This window comes from Coptis chinensis, chromosome 2 (assembly GCF_015680905.1).
Source record: "Coptis chinensis isolate HL-2020 chromosome 2, ASM1568090v1, whole genome shotgun sequence".
Taxonomy (NCBI): Eukaryota; Viridiplantae; Streptophyta; class Magnoliopsida; order Ranunculales; family Ranunculaceae; genus Coptis; species Coptis chinensis.
In genome coordinates, this window is record NC_141457.1 from 35,898,198 (window position 1) to 35,918,721 (window position 20,524).

At 38.3% G+C, this 20,524-nt stretch overlaps 1 protein-coding gene and 1 pseudogene across 1 annotated transcript; one reads left to right on the forward strand and one right to left on the reverse strand.

The window, feature by feature from the left end:
• Positions 1-3,424: 3,424 nt before the first annotated feature.
• LOC147515896 (lysM domain-containing GPI-anchored protein 1-like) lies at positions 3,425-9,192 on the reverse strand (annotated as a pseudogene).
• Positions 9,193-11,970: 2,778 nt separating this feature from the next.
• LOC147515897 (uncharacterized) lies at positions 11,971-13,194 on the forward strand. Its single transcript, XM_086593094.1, has one exon. The coding sequence runs from the start codon at positions 11,971-11,973 to the stop codon at positions 13,192-13,194; it is 1,224 nt and encodes a 407-aa protein (XP_086449220.1).
• The last annotated feature ends 7,330 nt before the right edge of the window (positions 13,195-20,524 follow it).

Consider the following 20,524-nt stretch of genomic DNA (forward strand, 5'->3'; position numbering starts at 1 on the left):
TGCTGGTGGTAGTGCTAGTGGGAGCGCTGGTGGAGTTGGTGATGCTCTTGCTCCCTTCTGGAGGCCTAATCTGAAGAGGCGCTCTGAAGTGGTTGAGACAGAGGGGTCCAAGAGGACCTGAACTAAGTCTGAAGAACGACCTGGTAATGGAGAAGGTTGTACTTCAGGTCGGGCTCCTTTGAAGAAAATGAATAAGATGGAGTTGGCTGTTGATGTGGGTAATGCTGATGCTCGGGGCAAGACGAAAGTTGGTGAGGCTGAGCCAGCAGCCCAAAAGTGCAAGGGGTCGGGGAGTGCGGCCCCAGGTGACAAGAGTGGTGATGACATTCTGGATAGGCTTGTCACCTACGAGGACCCAGTGCGTGGGTTGAGCAAGTTTGTGAAGAATGGGGACTGTATAGTAGTTTTAAGTCCTCATTAGTTATTGGAGGGCTATTGAAGAGCATTGTCCTTGATGGAGATAGGCACAAGTTGGATGGGAAGGATTTGGAGGCGAACCTGAGAGAGATGGATCGATCCATGTGCTTTGTGAGTGTCTTTCCGATCTGAGTTTGTTTTCTTTGTGCTTTGTAAGTAACTTTCCAATCTTACTTATTTTGTGGTTTGTCAAGTTCTGGCCATGTACAGGAAGCTGAGGGAGATGGCAACTATCTCCGACCTGTACAAAAAGAACTGGAGGTTGCCAAGGAGGCCTGTGGCAAACTTCTGGATGTGCAAGAGGTGGAGAGGGTTGAAGTTGTAGGGCATAGGGCTCAGGTGCACGAGCTGGCTGGGAACGTGGCCCTGTTGCAATCCGCTCTTGATGTTTCCAAGGTAGAGGTACAGTGCTGGATCGATGAGTGCAAGAAAGCGCAGGCCGTTGCTGAGCGAGCTCAGACTGAATATAACGACCTGGTCGATGTGGTGGAGGGTGGTGATACTTACATTCTGGTGGATAACTTTATGGAGCTAGAACGTAAGTACAAGACACATAAGAGGTCGGTCAAAAGTGGAGCTGCAACAGTAGCTGTGGATTGTGCTGTTGTAGATGCTAGTAGACGACCTGACCTGCCCACCGACCAGAGTGTTGTTCCAGCTACTCAGCCCACGGAAGATGTTGCCACAGAGGTCGTGAATACATGTGGTGATCCAGCAAGTGGTCCTGTTGGTAAAAAGGGCCCTGCCCACTGGATCCTTTGAATGTGGAGCAATTTTCTCGTGTTGATTGATCTTGATTTTCTCACTTTTGATTTGTTGTTTGGATGTAGATTTTATGAACAATGTTGAAATACTTCTCATGTGAGTGCGTCAGTATATCTGTATATCAGTTGTTATGAAAGATAAATCAAGAATCAATTTTATTATGAAAGTGAACTATTATTGGTGTTTATCATGTGTTCTCTTAATCTTTATTCTCTTATTTAAAACTATTATAAACTCATGTCTGACAAGTGTGACCAATGAATGTTGTTGTACTATGAACATTCAGTGTTCATACTCCTAGGGGACTATGAACAATGAATGTTCATACTCTTGTTGGACTATGAACATTCAGTGTTCATACCATTGACCTATGAACACTGAATGTTCATACTCTTGTTGGACTAAGAACATTCAGTGTTCATACCATTAAACTATGAACACTGAATGTTCATACCTATTGGACTATGAAAAACCATTGTTCATACCTCAATAACTGTTGGACTATGAGGTCCAGACAATTCTAATTCTAACCATTGTCCAGACAATTCTAATTTTAGGAATCTCTTGCATCAAATGTGTAATATCATCAAGTAACACAACAATCTCCATTAGTAAATGGCTAGAACCCATGAACTATATAAATGGGCTCAAAAATATTCAGGGATAGGACATCCTTCTGTATGGGTATGACTAAATTAAACCTTTAGCAAACATCTAATATAAGCAGGGTGATTCTCGACAAAAAAAAAAACTGTTCAAAATATTCATCTGAGATCTGACGTGGCAATGGCGAGTTTAGTGGAGGGGTATTTTGGTAATCTCCACTATTTCATTAGGTCAATTTTTATTCCTCTTATACCATGGAAACGTGGGGGGTATCACAAATGATCTTCAAATGTGGGGGGTATCACAAAAGCGATCTTTGAATGTGGGGGCATCACTAATTTACCTTTTTTATTATTATGTGGGTCCCACAAAACCCAATTTCCCAATTTTTTTAAATTGCTAAGTTAACAAAGACGAAAAAAATTAAAAAAGATAACGATTAAAAAAAATAAACTAAAAATTTGTAGGGGCTCACTATTGAAAAAAATATATTTTTTTAGATTTGTGGGGCCCACATGAGCTTTTAAAAGAACTTTTGATTCCTCTCTCTAAAATTAGAGGACCATTAAAATTGCCTAATTAATTTACTCTAATTAGTGGAATTTTTTTTTAATCTAAAATTCGATATTTTCATGTCGGCTCCATCATAATAAAAATGTAAGTCTTGCAAACACAATGTCCCCACTTCATATTTTATCTTTTTTTTTATTCACTTATTAATAAAATTTCTAAATCTTTGGTGGAAAAAAAATTGACATAAACTAAAGAGGTAATATGATAAATAATAAAAGAAAAATATTAATATGATATTTATTTATTGGTCTTTTAAATAAATGGAAGTTGAATAGTGATTGTTCATAGTTTGGTAGTATTGAACAATGACTTATGAACACTCATTGTTCATAGCTATGAATATTCTTTGTCCATACCACAATTAGACTATAAACAATGATTGTTCATAGTCATGAGCAATGAACATTCTTTGTTCATATCACAATTGGACTATGAGCAGTGATTATTCATAGTTCGGTAGTTATGAACACTCATTGCTCGAACAATAAGTGTTTATAGTCCATATTGTACGTACAATAAACAATCAATGTTCATAGTCATGAGCTATGAATATTCTTTGTTCATATCACAATTGGACTATGAACAATGATTGTCATGAGCTATGAGCATCTATTGTTCATAGCTAATAGAAAATAGGTTATTAGCCACGACCCAAAACCGTGGCAAAAGACTTTTACCCACGGTCAAAATCCGTGACACAATCGTGGCCTTTTTGTGCATCAGTAATAGTGTGCCCATAGTCATGACCGTGGCAAAAGCCAACCAATAGCTATGGTCATTGCGTCAGTCTATGTCCGTGGAAGTTGCGACGACACTAGTCCATGGGAAATGCTGGTTTTTGCCTGCAGCCGCACAATATTAGCCACTGTTTTGGACCGTGGGAAAAGACTTTTTTTTATTAAAAAAAATTTAGGGCCAATGTCACATTTCAACCTGTTTCTACACATTTTTCTAATTAAACAACCACCAATTGTCCAGAAAACTTTCTACAGATTCTTCATTACACAACTATCAACAATTATTATTTTTGTATCATCTTCATCATCTGGCCTTCACGATACTGTTAAGGCAAGTCTAACCCTTTATATTCTTCAGGCACTTCATGCTTCCCATCATCATCACTTCCATATGGGAAACTAACCTTCACAGCATACAAAGTTTTTTTATTTAATTGAATAAATTCCAAAATAGTTGTTGCAAAGATTGATCAGGAAAAGAAAAAAATGATTCGTCAATGTACATTCTCACAATCTAAGTTGTTTTAAAGTAAGGTCTTTGTATTTTAAAGTAAATTCTCACAAGAGAATCCATTTATTTAGGAAATTCAATGCATCAAAATAAAACTAGTATGCATACCACAGAACACAAAAGTAAAATGCAATCAACCCACGTGTGAGTAGCAATTATAACCCAATGAACACAGAACAAATCAACCCCTATGCCTAGCATGCAACCAGCAAACAACAACATGTCACCAATAACCAACTTTGAAACATGCACCTCATGTGGTTAGTAACACAAGCCAACTTTGAGAGTCACCATGTACCAATAACCTTACAGCTACTTTAACACCACCACCACCACCCCCCCCCCCCTCCCCCCCTCCTTCTAAATGTGTACTATTAATAACCTAAAAGCATGGGCCAGTAGATGCAGTACTGCTATGTATACCCCATCTTAGTATACTCATGTTCATTAAAAATAATAATAATCTTAATAGACTCGTAAAAACTTCATCCTTAGAAAACAAGGACCAATGTATTGAAAATCTGAAATCTATTAAATATTGGGGGCAACAGAAATATTTTGTAATTCATTGACAATATCATATCCTTTCTAGCCTGTGACATATATCAACCTCATGTGTCTACAAAAGATAAACATGATACATTATACATATCAAAGGTCACAACTAAAATAATAAGATGTGAACTCCAAAGAACTAAGTAAATTTTAAATACTAGCTAGCTGCTTGTCATTGTATGAAAAACTCCAAGAGATTATACCTAGCACGAATTTAAGCTCCAATGTATTTCCTTGTACTTGTCAATGTTAAGGAACTCCAAGAGTTTTCCCAAGCATCTACTAGACAAAAGAAGAATGTTTACATTAGCACCCTAATTATGATCTTCCAAATCCAATCATAAGTACCTGATAAGAGCCCAAAACTGTAGTTTTAACCCCTTAACCATCATACTTTTAGACCAATGATGTGAGTAATAATTAAGAGTTAGTACTGATTACGTGTTTTTATGCATTTCAGGCTTCAAAGTCCATTATGTGCAGAAATGTGCCACTTTAGCGAGATAAAGAATCAAAGGTCGATTGCTAAGGAGTTCTGTGATTAAAGGCTAAGATTCAAGAAGACAAAGCCTTTCTAAAGCCTGGTCAAAAGCTGAAAAGTCGACGCAGGCAGAAATAGCACACAAAGTTAGCAGAATTTCCAAAGGCCGTATCTTTAGACTCAAGCCTCGGAATTGGGCCTACCTTATGTCAAAACGACCGGCTTGGAAAGAGTTTTCCAATGGTCTAAGCCTTGACCCAATCAGAGGAGCAGAAGTGGATGAAAAGTCTATTGAAGTAAAATGCAGCTGAAGAGGCCTTTCTGGACTGAAAGAATTGGGTTTTGGGCCTGATTCTCTGGCCCAAAACATGGCTCCAAGCCCATGCACGATTTTTGGATCTGAAAGTATAAAAACAAAAGCTTAGCTCTTTGTTAATGGTAGATAGTTAGACCTAGATTAGAAATTAGATTAGTAGCCTCCATTAATTAGTTTTAGATCTTAGTTTTAGAATTTCATTCCCTGTTTTAGATTAAAACTTTAAATCATTGTTCTTTATTGATTAGATAAATAAAATAGTTATTCTTGTCAATTTCGATTTTTGTCATTTACAATTTATTAGATCTAATTTCAATTCTTGTTATCATTCAATTCTTAGTTATTAATTAGATTTCGATTATTGTTTAGTTAAATTTCATAAAGTTAGAATCTTTTTAATATGTTGTATTCAATTTCAATGGGAAATGATGGTTTTATGAATCAAGGCTAAAACCTCCAATAGAGGGGTTGATAAAGCCTTGATGAAAACTTAGTTGTATAGTGTAGAAGCGTTGTAGAGTCTATTCCATTCTAGAAGGTCGTGTTTCGCCATGAGAATGGGTGGACGACCTCACATGCTAGTTATAATTGGTAGAAATGCTATGTTAATTAGGGATTAGAACGAGCAATTCTTACCGTAAGAACGTAAGAATTGGATTACAACAGTTTATTCTAGGTGATTAAGTTGGATTCGAGGTGGATTCAATTCCCCTCTAATTCTTTATCTAGATTCAAGAACATTAGTATTTCCATATATTTCGTAGCGACATTCAACATATTGCTTTTCATATTGCATCGTAGTATAATTCCCCTGCGTAAAGCTCTCATTAGACTTAAAACTGACTAATTAGATTAGAAAACATTCCATGCTAGAGCACTAGGAGTGGAACGAATCATCTACTCCACTATATCTCATAGGATTGAGAGTAGAACTTTGATAAGCAATCTAGCACGTAAGATAGTTTTAGTTTACTTACGTTTTGAGTTCATCGTTCATTTCGTAGGTAAACTATTCAATTTTATGTTTATCAAATGGCGCCGCTGCCGGGGGTGGATGGATAAAGTCAAGGGAGTGGTTTGATAAGAGCCCAAAACTGTAGTTTTAACCCCTTAACAATCATACTTTTAGACTAATTATGTGAGTAATAATTAAGAGTTAATACTGATTACGTGTTTTTATGCATTTCAGGCTTCAAAGTCTATTATGTGCAGAAATGTGCCACTTTAGCGAGATAAAGGAGCAAAGGTCGGTTGGTAAGGAGTTATGTGAATAAAGGCCAAGATTCAAGGAGACAAAGCCTTTGTAAAGCCCGGTCAAAAGCTGAAAAGTCAACATGGGCAGAAATAGTGCACAAGTCAGCGGAACTTCCAAAGGCCGTATCTTTGGACTCAGACCTCAGAATTGGGAGTATCTTATGTCAAAATGACCGGCTCGGAAAGAGCTTTCTAATGGTCTAAGCTTTGGCCCAATCAGAGGAGCAGAAGTGGACGAAACATCTGTCGAAGCCAACTGCAGCTGAAGAGCCCATTTTGGACTAAAGAAATTGGGTTTTGAGCCCTATTTTTCGGCCCAAAACATAGCTCCATGCCCATGCACGATTTTTGGATATGAAAGTATAAAAGCAAAAGCTTGACTCTTTGTTAATGGCAGTTAGGTCAGGAAGCTAATGTTAATGGAGTTTAGGGTTAGAAAAAGATAGTTAGATCTAGATTAGTTAATTAGTTAGTTTTCATTCCATTAATTAGTTTCATTTTTTGTTTTAGATTAGTTATTTAAATCATTGAATATCATTCATTAGATAAATAAAATAGTTATTATTCATTCAATCATATCTTGTTCTTATTGTTCTATTAGATAAATAAAGTTAATTAGTTCTCCATAATCTAGTTTCATTTTCATTTATTTATTAGCTTAAATCCTTAGATTTACTTATTTGTCATTATTAGTTTAATTCAATTATTGCATGAGTAGTTTCGAATTGAGTTTAAACAAATAAAGTTCAAATCTTTATATTATGTCTTGTTTAGATTCAATTGTTGGGAATGGTAGAATAGAAATTTCACATCAAATCATTACTCTCACCATTGTTCCTTTTGGGTTTGATTAGTTGAATTTGTTTAAGTCTTGAGGTTTAAGAGTGGAACGAATCCTGACTCTATTATATTGCATGATTATGTTTTGAGAGTAGGAATATTGATATAAACACGTATTTACGTAAATTGATTATTTGTGTTTACGCATAGATAGTTAGAATACGTAAAATAACTTTTATCAGTACCTTTATCTATTGTTTAAACACAACCTCATCAAGTTTAGTATATATAACAAATCAAGTTAAGGTTCTTTGTGTCGTAAAATAACTCTTATTTCAAATACACATACAACAAAAATATCTCTAGCTTTCTGTGTACTTCTGATATAATGATATCAATTCAAGTAGTTTTGTTAACCTGATCCCTAAACCCAAATTACTTGGTTGAAGTACATGTTCACAGACTTCTGGCAGCATACGGTGTATTGATCAGTAAAGAAGTTAACCAAATATTAAACTATTAAATTAAATAGGTCATGGAATTGATCAAATCAATCCATCGTACAGAGGATGTAGAGGTATCATCCATTAGAAAACCTATTTAACCATCCTTAACCATAAAAGTCAACAAAATCAGTCACAATTAATACTCGTGGTGGGAATAGCTCCAATGCCAAGTTTTACAATACTCAAGGTTAACCCAATATATTGGGAGCCTAAGAGTTGGGCCATTTTAGAAGTCCAAGATAACTGCATACACACATTATCGAAAATCAATATATACTAAAAGAGCTAAACTTACCAGGTAGCGAAACAACGAGAATATCACCAGCCTTAACAACAATACTACCCATAGCACTAATATTCATAAGATCAGAAACAATAGTAGAATACCTTGCTGCAATACCTGTCGACGAATCCATAGGCATAACAAGATAAGACAAATAAACAGCTGGCAAAAAATTATCATAGTAGAGCTATAACAAGTACAAGACAATGAAACAACTAAACTCTCCCCAACAATCAAGTACAGTAGGATCCGGTATCGATTTGGCATCTCTAAACTGATCAGCAGAAACAAGACTAGCTAGAGAATACCGAGCCAGCAATAGATGAAATCGTATATCCGAAGGGCATGTTTTAAAACGCATAGAAACAGATTTATGGATAGCATCTACCCAAGAACAGGTAATGGGGATCATTAAAAAGAGATGGGAAGGAATGATAAGGCATTCGACATATGAGATATCATTTGCATTGGTAGTTAAAAAAGATATTAGGTCGATTCGGAAAAGGGCAACGACTTCAGAGACTTTGAGGTCAGTGTAGAAAGTGTAACCAAACATTACATTGCAACAATCAGAATTTGAGCATCGTTCAATTGTTGATTTTGAGTGGACTAGTGTATTTAACCAAAAAGTTTTAGCAAGTTCTTTGACTGTAAGTAAAGAGCTTTTAGAGTATGTAAATAGAGAGCTTTAAGAATATGCGTACAAATAAAATGAAGTGTTTGATGCATTACATTTAAATCAAGAACATCACAGCAAGTCAGCAACAAAGATTGAGTTTTTCACCAAAATTAGCAACAAACGCATTACATTTAAACGAACACCATTGAGTTCAGAGAAACCCCAAATTGAACAATCAAAGTCCATAGCCGAAATAAAACATTCAATACCAGTTGGTGGAGAGAGGGAACCCAAATTTATACCAAATGCTCAGAAATTTTCCTACCAAAATAGAAAAGCTTTTAAGAATCCAGTCCATACTTGTCTGTAATCAATTCCTTACAAAGTGATGGCACATCATCCTGGATATATCGTAATAATATATGACGTAATAATTTTTAAGATGGACTCGGGCTTGTGCCTGGATGAGTAAGTGTAGAAACATAAACATGATTAGAATATTATTAAAGTTGTTACCTGATGAGATTCGTCGAAGTGATACGAGGAGCTTTAATTGCAGCACCAATTAAACTACTACTAGTGATATAGAACCCCTAAAAAAAAAAAAAAAAAAAAATTAATCGAAGGCTTGATGAAACAAATTCTTGAAGAAGAAGAAGAAAAGAAAACGTACCAAGCAGCGCCCAAGACTGAGACGCCAATAGAAATAGCGATTCCCATTGCTGAGAAAGTGTATGGTGAGATCTTCACCAATGCGTGTGCCCACGGACTTGAGGCCCCGACAACCATTTTAAAACCAACCCACTTATCCAAAAACAAAAATTGTAGATTCGTTACCTTCGAAATTTAAGATAAAAATAAATTTCGCTGAGAAGTGTCGAAAACTTCGAGATTCGGCGGTTTGTAATAATGTGGAGTGATCCTAAATGACAACCTTCGCTCAACTTTTTTGGTTTTAGTTTATATTCGAAATTTAGTAATCTTAAAATCAGTTTTCTTTCCAAACACTCAAGAAATTAGGCAACAATTTTTATGAACTGGGGTTTTGGGAAACCAAAACTTGGAAAATAGCTTCAATTAAACTTGAAAAGTGAAACCTCAATGAACGAAAATTATCAAAGTTTGGAATTTTTAGAATTACCTTAAGGAATAACAAAAGAGATTTTTTTTCATCTTTGACTGTCGAATTGAACCAAGAAGGGATGCGTCCGCCCTCCACCTTCAAATCCCAACGATTTAATTATAATTCTGATTCAGGCTGTCACAAAAAACGTGGGGATGAAAGTCATCTCGTTGTGTTGAAGAAGAACAGTTTCGCTCCAGGGCTTTTTCTCAAGTTCATGTTTTTTTTTTTGTTATTAGGTAGACCTTTGCCTACGGTTCTTGACTTCACAGTATCCAACGGTTTAAACCGTAGCAGCAGCCATAGCTAAGCAGTGTCGCTTAAGGGCATCTCCAATAAGGGGTGTAAAATTACACCTCCACATAGGTGCCACTAGGATTTTACACCCCCACTCCACTCTAATATATTCAATCAAAAATATACACACTGTGTAGTTTCCAATGGTGAAAATTAACAAAAGTGTATTATGAATTACGGACGTTGGTTTTAGTGATGTCTGAGAGAATAGTAGATTAATACGTTACTTATAGTGACGTCTGGATGTTTTGACGTTTCTTTAAGTCACGTCCCGCTCATATTACAGGAGGTACGTTACTTTAAATAACGTTTTTCTCCTTAAACAAAAACAGACGAAAAAAAGAAAAACGGAGACATTCCAGTAGTAGACTGAAATACTCCTTCTTCTCAACTCCATTCTTCTCTTCCAATGCCTCCTCGCAAACATTTTTTTGGTGGTAGAGAGCTCCATGATGAAGAATCAACAAAATCAAGTGCACAAAACTTGGGCCAAGAAGATGAATTTGTTGCCCAAACACCGGATGAAAACACTCTATTTGAACCCATTGTTTTTCCGGAATTAACCAATCCACAACAACATCCACCACTACTCTAGTGTGAGTTCATTAGTGGAAGCAAACAAGTAAAACTCCTGTGTGTCTTGAGATCTATTAGATGGCGTCTACACCTTTTGGATTTGAGGAAGGCAGGCATCAGTGTCGCTACTCTAGTGAGATATCATCAAGAGAGGAAACTGCTCAACAACCAGCTCAGTCTACACGGTCTTATGCCATGGCGGCTCAAACCAAGGTGGGTAGAGATATTGATAGCGCAACTCTACCTGCACCAGGTTGGCATGGTGAGTTTCCCACCATCAAGCTACCTAAAGCAGAAGTTCAGAAAGGCTTGGACTACTGCAAGTTAGCATTGGTGGGCAGAATCGATCTTTAACTTCTGAAGTTTGACAGAGTATGTGAGCTGGTTTCGCAAAAATGGCCAACTAAAGGGGAGGTAAAAATCACACCCTTAGGAAGAGGCTACTTAATGTTTAAATTTTCAGAGGAGGAAGATTTCAAGCTCATTTGGGGACAAGCCTCTTGGCTTTTTGACAAACAGGTGTTGCGCCTCAACAAATGGAGCCCAAACTTTTCTATCGACAAGCAAACTCAATCTAATGCTTTAGTATGGGTTAAATTCCCTGGGCTAAGCATGGAATATTGGGAGGTCAAAACTTTGATGGCTCTGGGCAAAATGGTGGGTAGACCATTGCATATCGATGATACCAATGCAAATAGAACTAATGGGTTCTACGCCATGGTCCTTTGTGACATGGATCTATCGAAGCCGGTACCTGAGAGAATCTGGGTGGAAGTAGAGGACTCTGACATCCAGTTCTGGCAAAAAGTGGAAGCCAAAAAGATGCCCAAATTTTGTTCACATTGTAAGGGTATTAGGCATCTCGTCTCGGAGTGCAGACATCTTAAAGTTGCACTGGGTAAAGAGAAAACCAACAACACCAATCCACCAGTCCAATCTCAGGTTCCGAACAAAGGAAAATAATCTAAGGAGGCGTCAACTCGGGGTGAGGGGGCTGAGTTTACCCAGTATCTCTCAAAAAGCCAGAGGAAAAAACTAAAGAGGAAACAGAGGCAACAAGGAAGAAAGGAACATGGTGAGACGTCAGGAGAGCATGAGGAGGTACAAGAAGTTCATCAGGTGCATGACTCTAAGAGGAATAACGAACAGCAAGAGACGACTCCGGAACACGATGATGATTCTACAGAACACTTTGAAGATGCACATCCAGAGCCACAACATCAGTCTGACGGGGAAGCTTCAGAGGATCTAGATCACCAGGAATCGAGAGTTAACGAAGAGTTAGTAACTGCCATTGTACCTTTTGTCTCAGAAGTACCGCTAAGGTGTGAAGTGAACATTAGTAACAACTTCAGTACTCTTGATACTGATGACAACGTCCCCAAGATGCAGGATGAGTTGGTTAAAGAAGCTGGCCTCGTGTCAGGGAGGTGGAGTGATCAAGTTGAAACTGACCCAGTACAGTTACCAGTGAAAAGAGGTAGGGGAAGACCAAAAAAAGGGGAAGGTACGAGTTCACAAGCTCGATCTTTACCGAAAGTACATGTGCAAAAATCTAAACCAGCCCATTAATGACGCCACTCTATTGGAACATTAGGGGAGCTATAAAGGGTCAAGCCATGGAGAGCATCCGTAGCTTGGTGAAGAAATTTCAGTTTGATGTTATTTGTCTGGCAGAACCTTTGGTAAAGCCGAAGACAGATTCAATTTTGAAAATGGGGTTGCCGGACTATGATGAGTGCTTTTTCCACAATGATGAAGTCGATAGAACAGGCAACCTTTGGATATTGTATAAGAGAGGATTGCAAATAAACCTTGTACACGCCTCAAGGCAGCAAATAACAATTGAGGTAGAAGGAGTTGTCATGTCTTTTGATCATGCCCACAGCCTAATGCTCCACAGAAGACAACTCTGGGCTGAATTGGTGGCTATCAAGACGGATTTGCCATGGTTGGTTGCAGGCGACTTCAACTGTGTCCTAAGCTACTCAGAGAAAAGGGGAGGGAGACCTCCGATGAGACTGGCAATGGAAGAATTCCACAATATGATAAATGATTGTTGCCTTATGCAAGCCAATTCCCAGGGCCAAACTTTCACTTGGTGTAATAATCAAGCTGGAGCTGGTAGAATAGTGTCTATGCTTGACCGCATTTTGGTTAATAATGCTTGGAACTGTAAGTTCACGGGCTGGAGGTACAAAGTGCTCAGCAGAGTGGCGTCTGATCACTCCCCCGTTTGCGGTGATTTTGTACAGATTCCCAGACCAGGTAACGCTCCTTTTAGATTCAATAAATTTTGGATTACTCACCCAACCTTCCTGCAGACTGTCTTCACCAGCTGGAATCAGTCCTTGCATGGAACCCCGATGGTAGTGCTCATGAAAAAGCTTCAAAGACTCAAAAAAGATCTTAAAATTTGGAACCTTGAAGTGTTCGGGAATGTCGAAATAAATCTCGCCAAAGCCCAGGAGGAACTGAGTCAGGCTCAACAAGAAGTGGACATTAACTTGGAGGATAGTCAAGCAGTGAACCAAGTTATGCTTAAAGAAGCCCAACTTTGTCAAGCTATGTCCGACCACCAGCACTTGTGGAAAGCTAAAAGAAAAGACAAATGGGTTGGAGAAGGCGAAATAAATTCGGCCTACTTTCACGCTCTATATAAAACTAGACAGAGTAAAGCTATGATTCACGAGCTGCAAAACGAGGAGGGTGTGCTAATGTCTACACAAACTCAAATTCAAGAATATGCGGTGAAATTGTATACACAAAAATTCTTGAAAAATCCGGTGATCTAGGATGATGCTCTACTGGAATCCATCCAGCTTTCTTTTACGGCTATAGATGCAATGTTCTTGTCCCAAACCCCCAATTACGAAGAAATTCAACAAGTGGTGTTTATGATGAACCCGGACAGCTCTCCAGGGCCAGATGGATTCTCAGGTTGCTTCTACCATGCTTGTTGGTCTATTATTAGGATTGATGTGTGTTTTGCTATACAGTCCTTTTTTGTTGATCCAAGAATTCCACAAGGTTTCAACTCTAATTTCTTGTCCCTTATCCCGAAGGAGAGAAACGCGGTCAAACTGATCCAATTCAGGCCAATATGTTTGAGTAACTTCAACATGAAGATTATTTCTAAGATCCTCCAAGTCAGACTAAATAAGTTCATTGGGAGGATCATATCTCCACAGCAAGTAGGTTTTATTCCAGGGAGAAGTGTGCACTCCAATATAGGGCTTGCATCAGAAATGGTGAATGAGCTGGATATAAAAAGATTTGGAGGGAATGTGGTGATGAAGATTGATATTTCTCAAGCCTTCGATACTTTAAGTTGGGAATTCTTATTTCAAGTTCTCGCCCGATTTGGTTTCCCAATTAGATTCATCAACTGGATTCATTGTATTCTAAAGTCAGCGAAAATGTCGGTCCTTATCAATGGTGGGCCTTGCGGCTTCTTTTCAGTGGAAAGGGGTCTAAGGCAGGGAGACCCCTTATCACCTCTCCTCTTTGCATTAGCTAAAGAGGTACTGAGTAGAAATATCCTAGAATTGAGAAACAAGAGACTGGTAGGATCGATGGTGATTAACAGGGGGCAGATGGGTCCTTCACACCTACTCTTTGCAGACGACATAATCATCTTTGCGAATGGTAAGATCCGAGGGCTGAGACATATTTCAGATTTGCTTTTTAGATACCAACAAGCAGCGGGGCAGTTTCTTAACAAGGCTAAATGCAAGCTCATCTTGGGTGGCATCACACTTGCGCGGAGAAGGGCCATATTTGAGGAGTTTGGTATAGCAGAAGGGGCTCTTCCAGAGAAATATTTGGGTGTACCGTTGTTGAAAGGAATAGTTACTAGAGCAGGGGTTCACATACTGCTTGACAAAATCAGATCGAAAATGGCCAATTGGAGGGGAAGGCTACTATCCTTTCAAGGGAGAAGCATCATGATCAAGGCAGTGCTTTCCAGTATACTTATACATAACATGGCTCTGTACAAATGGCTAGCGAGTATCATTAAAGAAGCGGAGCGGGCTATGAGAAATTTCTTGTGGTTAGGGGAGTCGAGTAAAAAGATGGCAATCACAGTGAAATGGGAACAGGTTTGTAAACCAGTTGAGGAAGGAGGCTTGGGGATAAAAAAAAGCTTAAAGAAATTAACCTTGCCATGTTGATGAAACTTGCCTGGAACTTTAAATGTGGTTCGGATGATTTTGCAAAGTTTATGCGACTCAAGTACCTAACGACGGATGGAGCCCAAATTGGTTACCACAAGTACTCTTCTATATGGCCTGGTATCAGGAGAGCCTTGAATGATATCGATTCAAGAAGCCAATAGGTAGTGGGGTCAGGCAATAGGATTGATTTTTGGAGGGATAGATGGGCAGGCACACGCTCGATCCAGGAAGCACTCCATCTTACCGACAGGGAACTCAGAGGCTGCTCCTCTAGAGTAAGTTCTATCATTGGCAACGGTCGCATATATTGCCCACCTGCTATCCTAGAGCTGATCCAAAAAGCTGGTCTAAGCATTAACGACATGAAGAGGGCTGAGGAGGATACACTAATATGGCTACCTGAGTTAAAGGGTGATTTCTCTACAGCCTCGGCTTTTGAAGCTATTAGAAATAAAGGAGTAAGGGTGCATTGGCATGGAGCTGTTTGGAATTGCTTTACTCATCCCAAGCTAGCGGCTAACGCTTGGAAACTTTATAGTGGAAGAGCAACGACAGATTTAGCAGCTAAGAAAAAGGGCATCCAGCTAGCGTCAAATTGTAAGCTATGTGGACTGCAATAAGAGGACCTAAACCATCTCTTGTGGCAATGTGATTTTGCCGATAAGACTTGGAATTGGCTAGCGGGAAAGTTCAAATTCAGAGCAGGCTTTAGAAACAGCAGAGATGCAATGAGTCGGTCACGACAAGTGAGTCCCTTTCTGAAACAGTTGTGGACGGTGGCAGTTAGTGGTGGCATGGTTGCTATTTGGAAAGTCAGAAACAGGGCACATTTTGAAGGAAGAACTCCCACACTTCAGTATTGTTTCAATCTGATTCGAAAAGAGATTCATAATGCGGCTACTCTCTCGACAGCTCACACCCATAACTCTTTACAAGAACTGGAGATTACTCGAATTTGGGGATTGAGCATGAGACCCACAGCAGCCCCGAGGGTTCAGCAGGGCATTTGGCTGCTGCCGGCCTCTGGTCAGGTCAAAATTAATACCAATGGTGCTGCTAAAGGTAATCCAGGTCAGGCGGGGTATGGGTCATCCTTTAGGGATCATGATGGGAATTTTCTGCTAATTCATGGAAAAGGGCTGGGCGAAGCTACAAGTTATTGGGTAGAGAGCATGGGTATCTTGGAAAGTGTGGAAATCGCTATTGAGCAAGGATGGCTGAATGTGTGGGTGGAATCAGATGCGGCTGCTGCGGTTTCTGCTTATACTTCCAATTCAATGCCATGGCAGATGAAGTACAGATGGCAGAATTGCATGAAGAGACTACATTTCTTTTACCTCTCTCACATATGGAGGGAAGGGAATACCGTGGCGGATGCCATAGCAAAAAAAGCCTCAAACCTAGAGAAAGATCAGTTAATTGTTTGTAATGAGAAACCCCCATGGATTCATAAATGGGAGGTGCCTTACCAAACCTTTACGCGGTTTGCTTAAACTAAGTAGATTAGGGGGAGTGATGTCCTGTTAATGTACTTGAATAATACTTTCCTTTAATAGAATTCTTAACTTACTTAGCAAAAAAAAAAAAAACAACATCCACCGCTAATTCAAAGTCTAGAAATACATGTATCTAACAGAGTGCTTGAAAATCAAGTAAGGTTTATTGTTTTTCATTATCAATTTGATGTTTTGGTGTTTATAAATAGTTTGATTAAATGTCTATAAGAAACCATTGTATGTTTGGTTATTTTACTAAAAACTTGCATATTTAGTAAAACTAAAGGTGGACGTTATTTAGAAATAGTTTGATTAAATAACCGATGGCATATAATGGGTGTAATGGGCAGATGGTGGATTTTTGGTTTTGTTTTAATGGTTGTCCTACTCCTCATTCGAAATTAGTCGTTCCTTCTAGACTTAAGTGAGTCATTTCCTTCATGGTGGTGGTTAAAGCAATTAGGATATTCATAGAGAATTTTTACCCACTTTCCTATTACCTGCACAAGTCTAAGAAACCAAATACAATTTTTAATCCACCAATGAGTTCTTTTTGAACTTGTACTTCTTCCTAGAACCAAATACAATGCGATATCATTTATTTATTTGATAAATTGATATCATTTATTTTGATCCTCATATACTGTTTTGATTAATGAACATTATTTTTATGGAAATGACTAATTACAGGGTGTAACTGAATGGTTAATTCGTTGCTCTTGGGAATCAGTTCAATTTTTTTGGAAAGCTCTCCTTAGTAGAAAGGAGCCGGGATTCATAAGAATTTATGATGCCATATTGGCGACTCCGTTTGGTGGTATCATTAACATTCTATATTTGCAAAATGACAAGGCGCTAATGTACGCTTTGGTTGAGCGTTGGTGGGATACCACACATAGCTTCCACTTTCCTTGGGGAGAGGCCACCATCACCACGTTAGACTTCACCATGCTTATGGGGTTGAGTATAGGGAGAGGAAAACTCTTACAATCTGACCACAGTTATGAGACTTTTGAAACGGCGCACCAGCTATTTCCTGGAAAAGAATTTGAAGATGATGATTCGTTTAAGGCGTTGAGGTTGAGTCCAACTAATTGGACAGGCACTGGGATACAATGTAGATGGTTTGAAGATAGGTATGTGAATTGCATTTTGGAGCAACCTAAAAGGTGGGAGCCAAGGGTTGATTATGAGGAAGAGTACATACTTGCTTTTTTTGTTTTATATGGTTGGTCAAGCATTTTTCAAAATAGGGACAAGTTCCATTTGCCTCTCCCTAGTTACAAATCTTTTGGATAGGTCGGCCATGAATGATATTGACTGTGGTGGTGCCATTTATGCCTATTTGTTTAGAGGCATGGGTGAGGCTGTACGTACTAAATCCAGTCGTGGGCAAATAGTGGGATTTTGTATCATCTTGTAGGTAATCAAATCTTAAATTTTTATTTTACTTTGTAAAGTAGTCGAATCAAAATATTCATCTTGCATGTTGTGTATATTTGTAATAAAGACGAACGAATGCTAACCATTATTTTATTTTTTACTATAGTATTGGCGGTTTGAGTACTCGCGTACTTTGAACCCCATTCAAGATTCATTGTACAACACGGATGAAATTCCAAGGATAAAGGCCTAGGGAAAAGATAGAATTGAGAAACACTATGGAATGGTAAGACACAATATTGATTTGTCTCGTCAGCAGATTGAGATGGCTACTACTAATAAGATTGTATGGACACCATGGAGTACGACATGCATAATGGTGAGAGAACGTTATTCATTTTCTGAGGATGGTTTGATGCAAAACTATTGGGATATTTGTCGCCATGCCTTGGACTTGAGTAGGAGGAGGGTGGTTTTTGGCGCACCCGGCCCTTTAAAGGCATGGTCCTCGGGGATCGAGCTTGACGCCAAATTACAGGGGAGGTTGCTATCCCCTACCTACCACTGGAGGATATGTGTGCTATAGATATCACTTTTGCACAGTTATTGTGGTACCGGGAGAACCATTGGCCATGTGCTAGTTCTTTTATCACTATAGATGATGGCACTTATGACACTTATTGGGCTATTGTTTCTTGAGGTTCCCTCTTGCCAGGCCATGTTTATCGTGCATCCAACCTTGATTTAGTCACTCCTGAGGCCTTAAGACATGACCTCCAATTCCCAGGGCCTTCACAGGCAACTTACGCACCAAGTGCATATGATGCTCATGTGCTGTTAGGGGTTGACCCGACAGACGGTGTTTGGACGGAACATATGGTTGGATCAGATGGCGAACTAGTTAATTATGTGATTCCACACATTGACGATAGCGTATTAATTACCACAGCTAGATCCACACATTGAGGAACATGACGTGGTAAGTTTTATGTGCTCAAATTAGTTAATTGTTTTATTTTAATTTTTCAATAGACTAATGTATATTTTTTTCATATAAATAGGATACTCTGCGGTCTATGTATGCCCTGTCATTGAGATTGACACATGGCATGCGCCGAGTTCTACTTGACACATCTCGACAGAGTTTCGAAGACCTACAGGCTGAGAGGACGAGGGCAGCTATAGCAGAGCATGAGCTCGAGGGTATTAGACTACGCTTTAGTCGCAGATAGTCAAGCGGTACAATTTGCATTTTTGCAGATTGAATGTATATATTTTTTATTAAATATAAATTGTTGTTGCTTTAATAGCAACTAATTGCATCGCAGGCCACTCAAACTCATACAAGGACACAAAATACAAGGACGCAAAGAAGGAATGGAAGTCAAGCTAAACAAGGGCGTGCTACTAGAACTTAAGGCATTTGATTCAGTTTTGATTAGTGTTCAAACTTTAAACCAATTTTGACAGTATACTGAACTATGGAGACTGTTATATTGGTTGAATATATATGACACTCATATCGGCAACCATATTTTCACAAGAAATTTTCTGTATTGGAATAGGTTACCTTTCCTGACCCAATCCTCTTTTGGAACTCCTTGATATATATATATATATATATATATATATATATATATACACAGGTAATCTTAGGACAGATAGAAAAAACCATTTTTAGTAGAAGTCAGATAATTACATATTTTTTTACAGGGGCCAAATACTTCTACTCCGACTAATAACAATTAATCTTGTAGGTTTTAAAGGTTCATTGTATATTGCGGTGATTAAAAAAATCCATTTTTAGTAGAAGGTCAGAAAGCTGCATATAGTCTGAATGATAAATTCCCATTCAACCAAGTAACTATAAGCTGGAGAAGTTCTCTGTTGTCAGTAGATGGTCCTCTGGAAGAACTTCTAAAGCATTGACTTGTATGCTGAATTAAATGTGAAAAAGGATACCTGGAAGTGTCCTAAGAATGATTTTAAGAAATAGGACCCACAAGATATGACACGAGTTAGATTCTCAAAACACTATCGACAATAGGGTTAGATCAACGAGGGTGTGCTGCTAGAACTTAAGGCATTTGATTCAGTTTTGCTAGATCTATTGACATCACAAAACCTTAATCCCCTAAACCTGAAATTATAAACCTTTTGCAACCTATCAGCACTGACAGAGAAAGGGATATACTTAATGCTTTCTTACAAATGAAGAATTTTTTAGTGTTGTTACCATTAAATCTCTTGAACTTGTGTGTGTACCATTTAATGATGAAAGTGCTGTTAACAATCTCTTTTCAAGTTGTACATGTCTTGTGCTTGAAGATTTGTCAATAAATTATCACAGGCTGGATAATGTTCAACACATTTCCTTATCTATTCCAAGCCTCAAATGCTTAAAGCTACACTGTGGTGAGATGTTAAGGCTTTTGTGAGATGTTGTCATCATTTAGTAGAGTTTCTCCCCGTGCAGTAGTATTATATCCATAGATCCGTTCGAATTATCTTTGAGATGTAGAGTATGATCTTTTGGATTTGCCGATTTGTCTTGATGTTATTCTATTTTTTTGTAGCATTTGGTTAAGAACTATAGTGGTCTCGGTGAACTGCTAATGTAGTAATGCTCTATATTCGATTTTTCTTGTCGTTCATAGTTACTCTTTTCACTGTTGTCCATTGTTTGAGTATTCTACACTTCATTACTTTGCTATTGCTATATATTGGTTGATGTGTTAAACCAATATTTCTACACACTATATTGTTAGGTTTATAATGCTTAGGTTTGATACACATGCTACATTGTACTTGAACTGTTCATGTTGAATGGTGTGCAATATGTGTGATATTTAATTCTTTTTGTTCTTGCAGGAATGTTATTCATGGTAGTGACTCAGCTGAAAGTGCAAGGAAGGAAATTGCATTATGGTTCCCCGATGGAACTGTTAACTGGCAGAGCAGCCTTCACCCATGGATTTATGAATAAATATTACTTGTCATTTGGTTGCTACTGGCTTCATTGTTTTAGTATTGGTCATTACTATGTATTCCTCATTAAAGGATCCTAA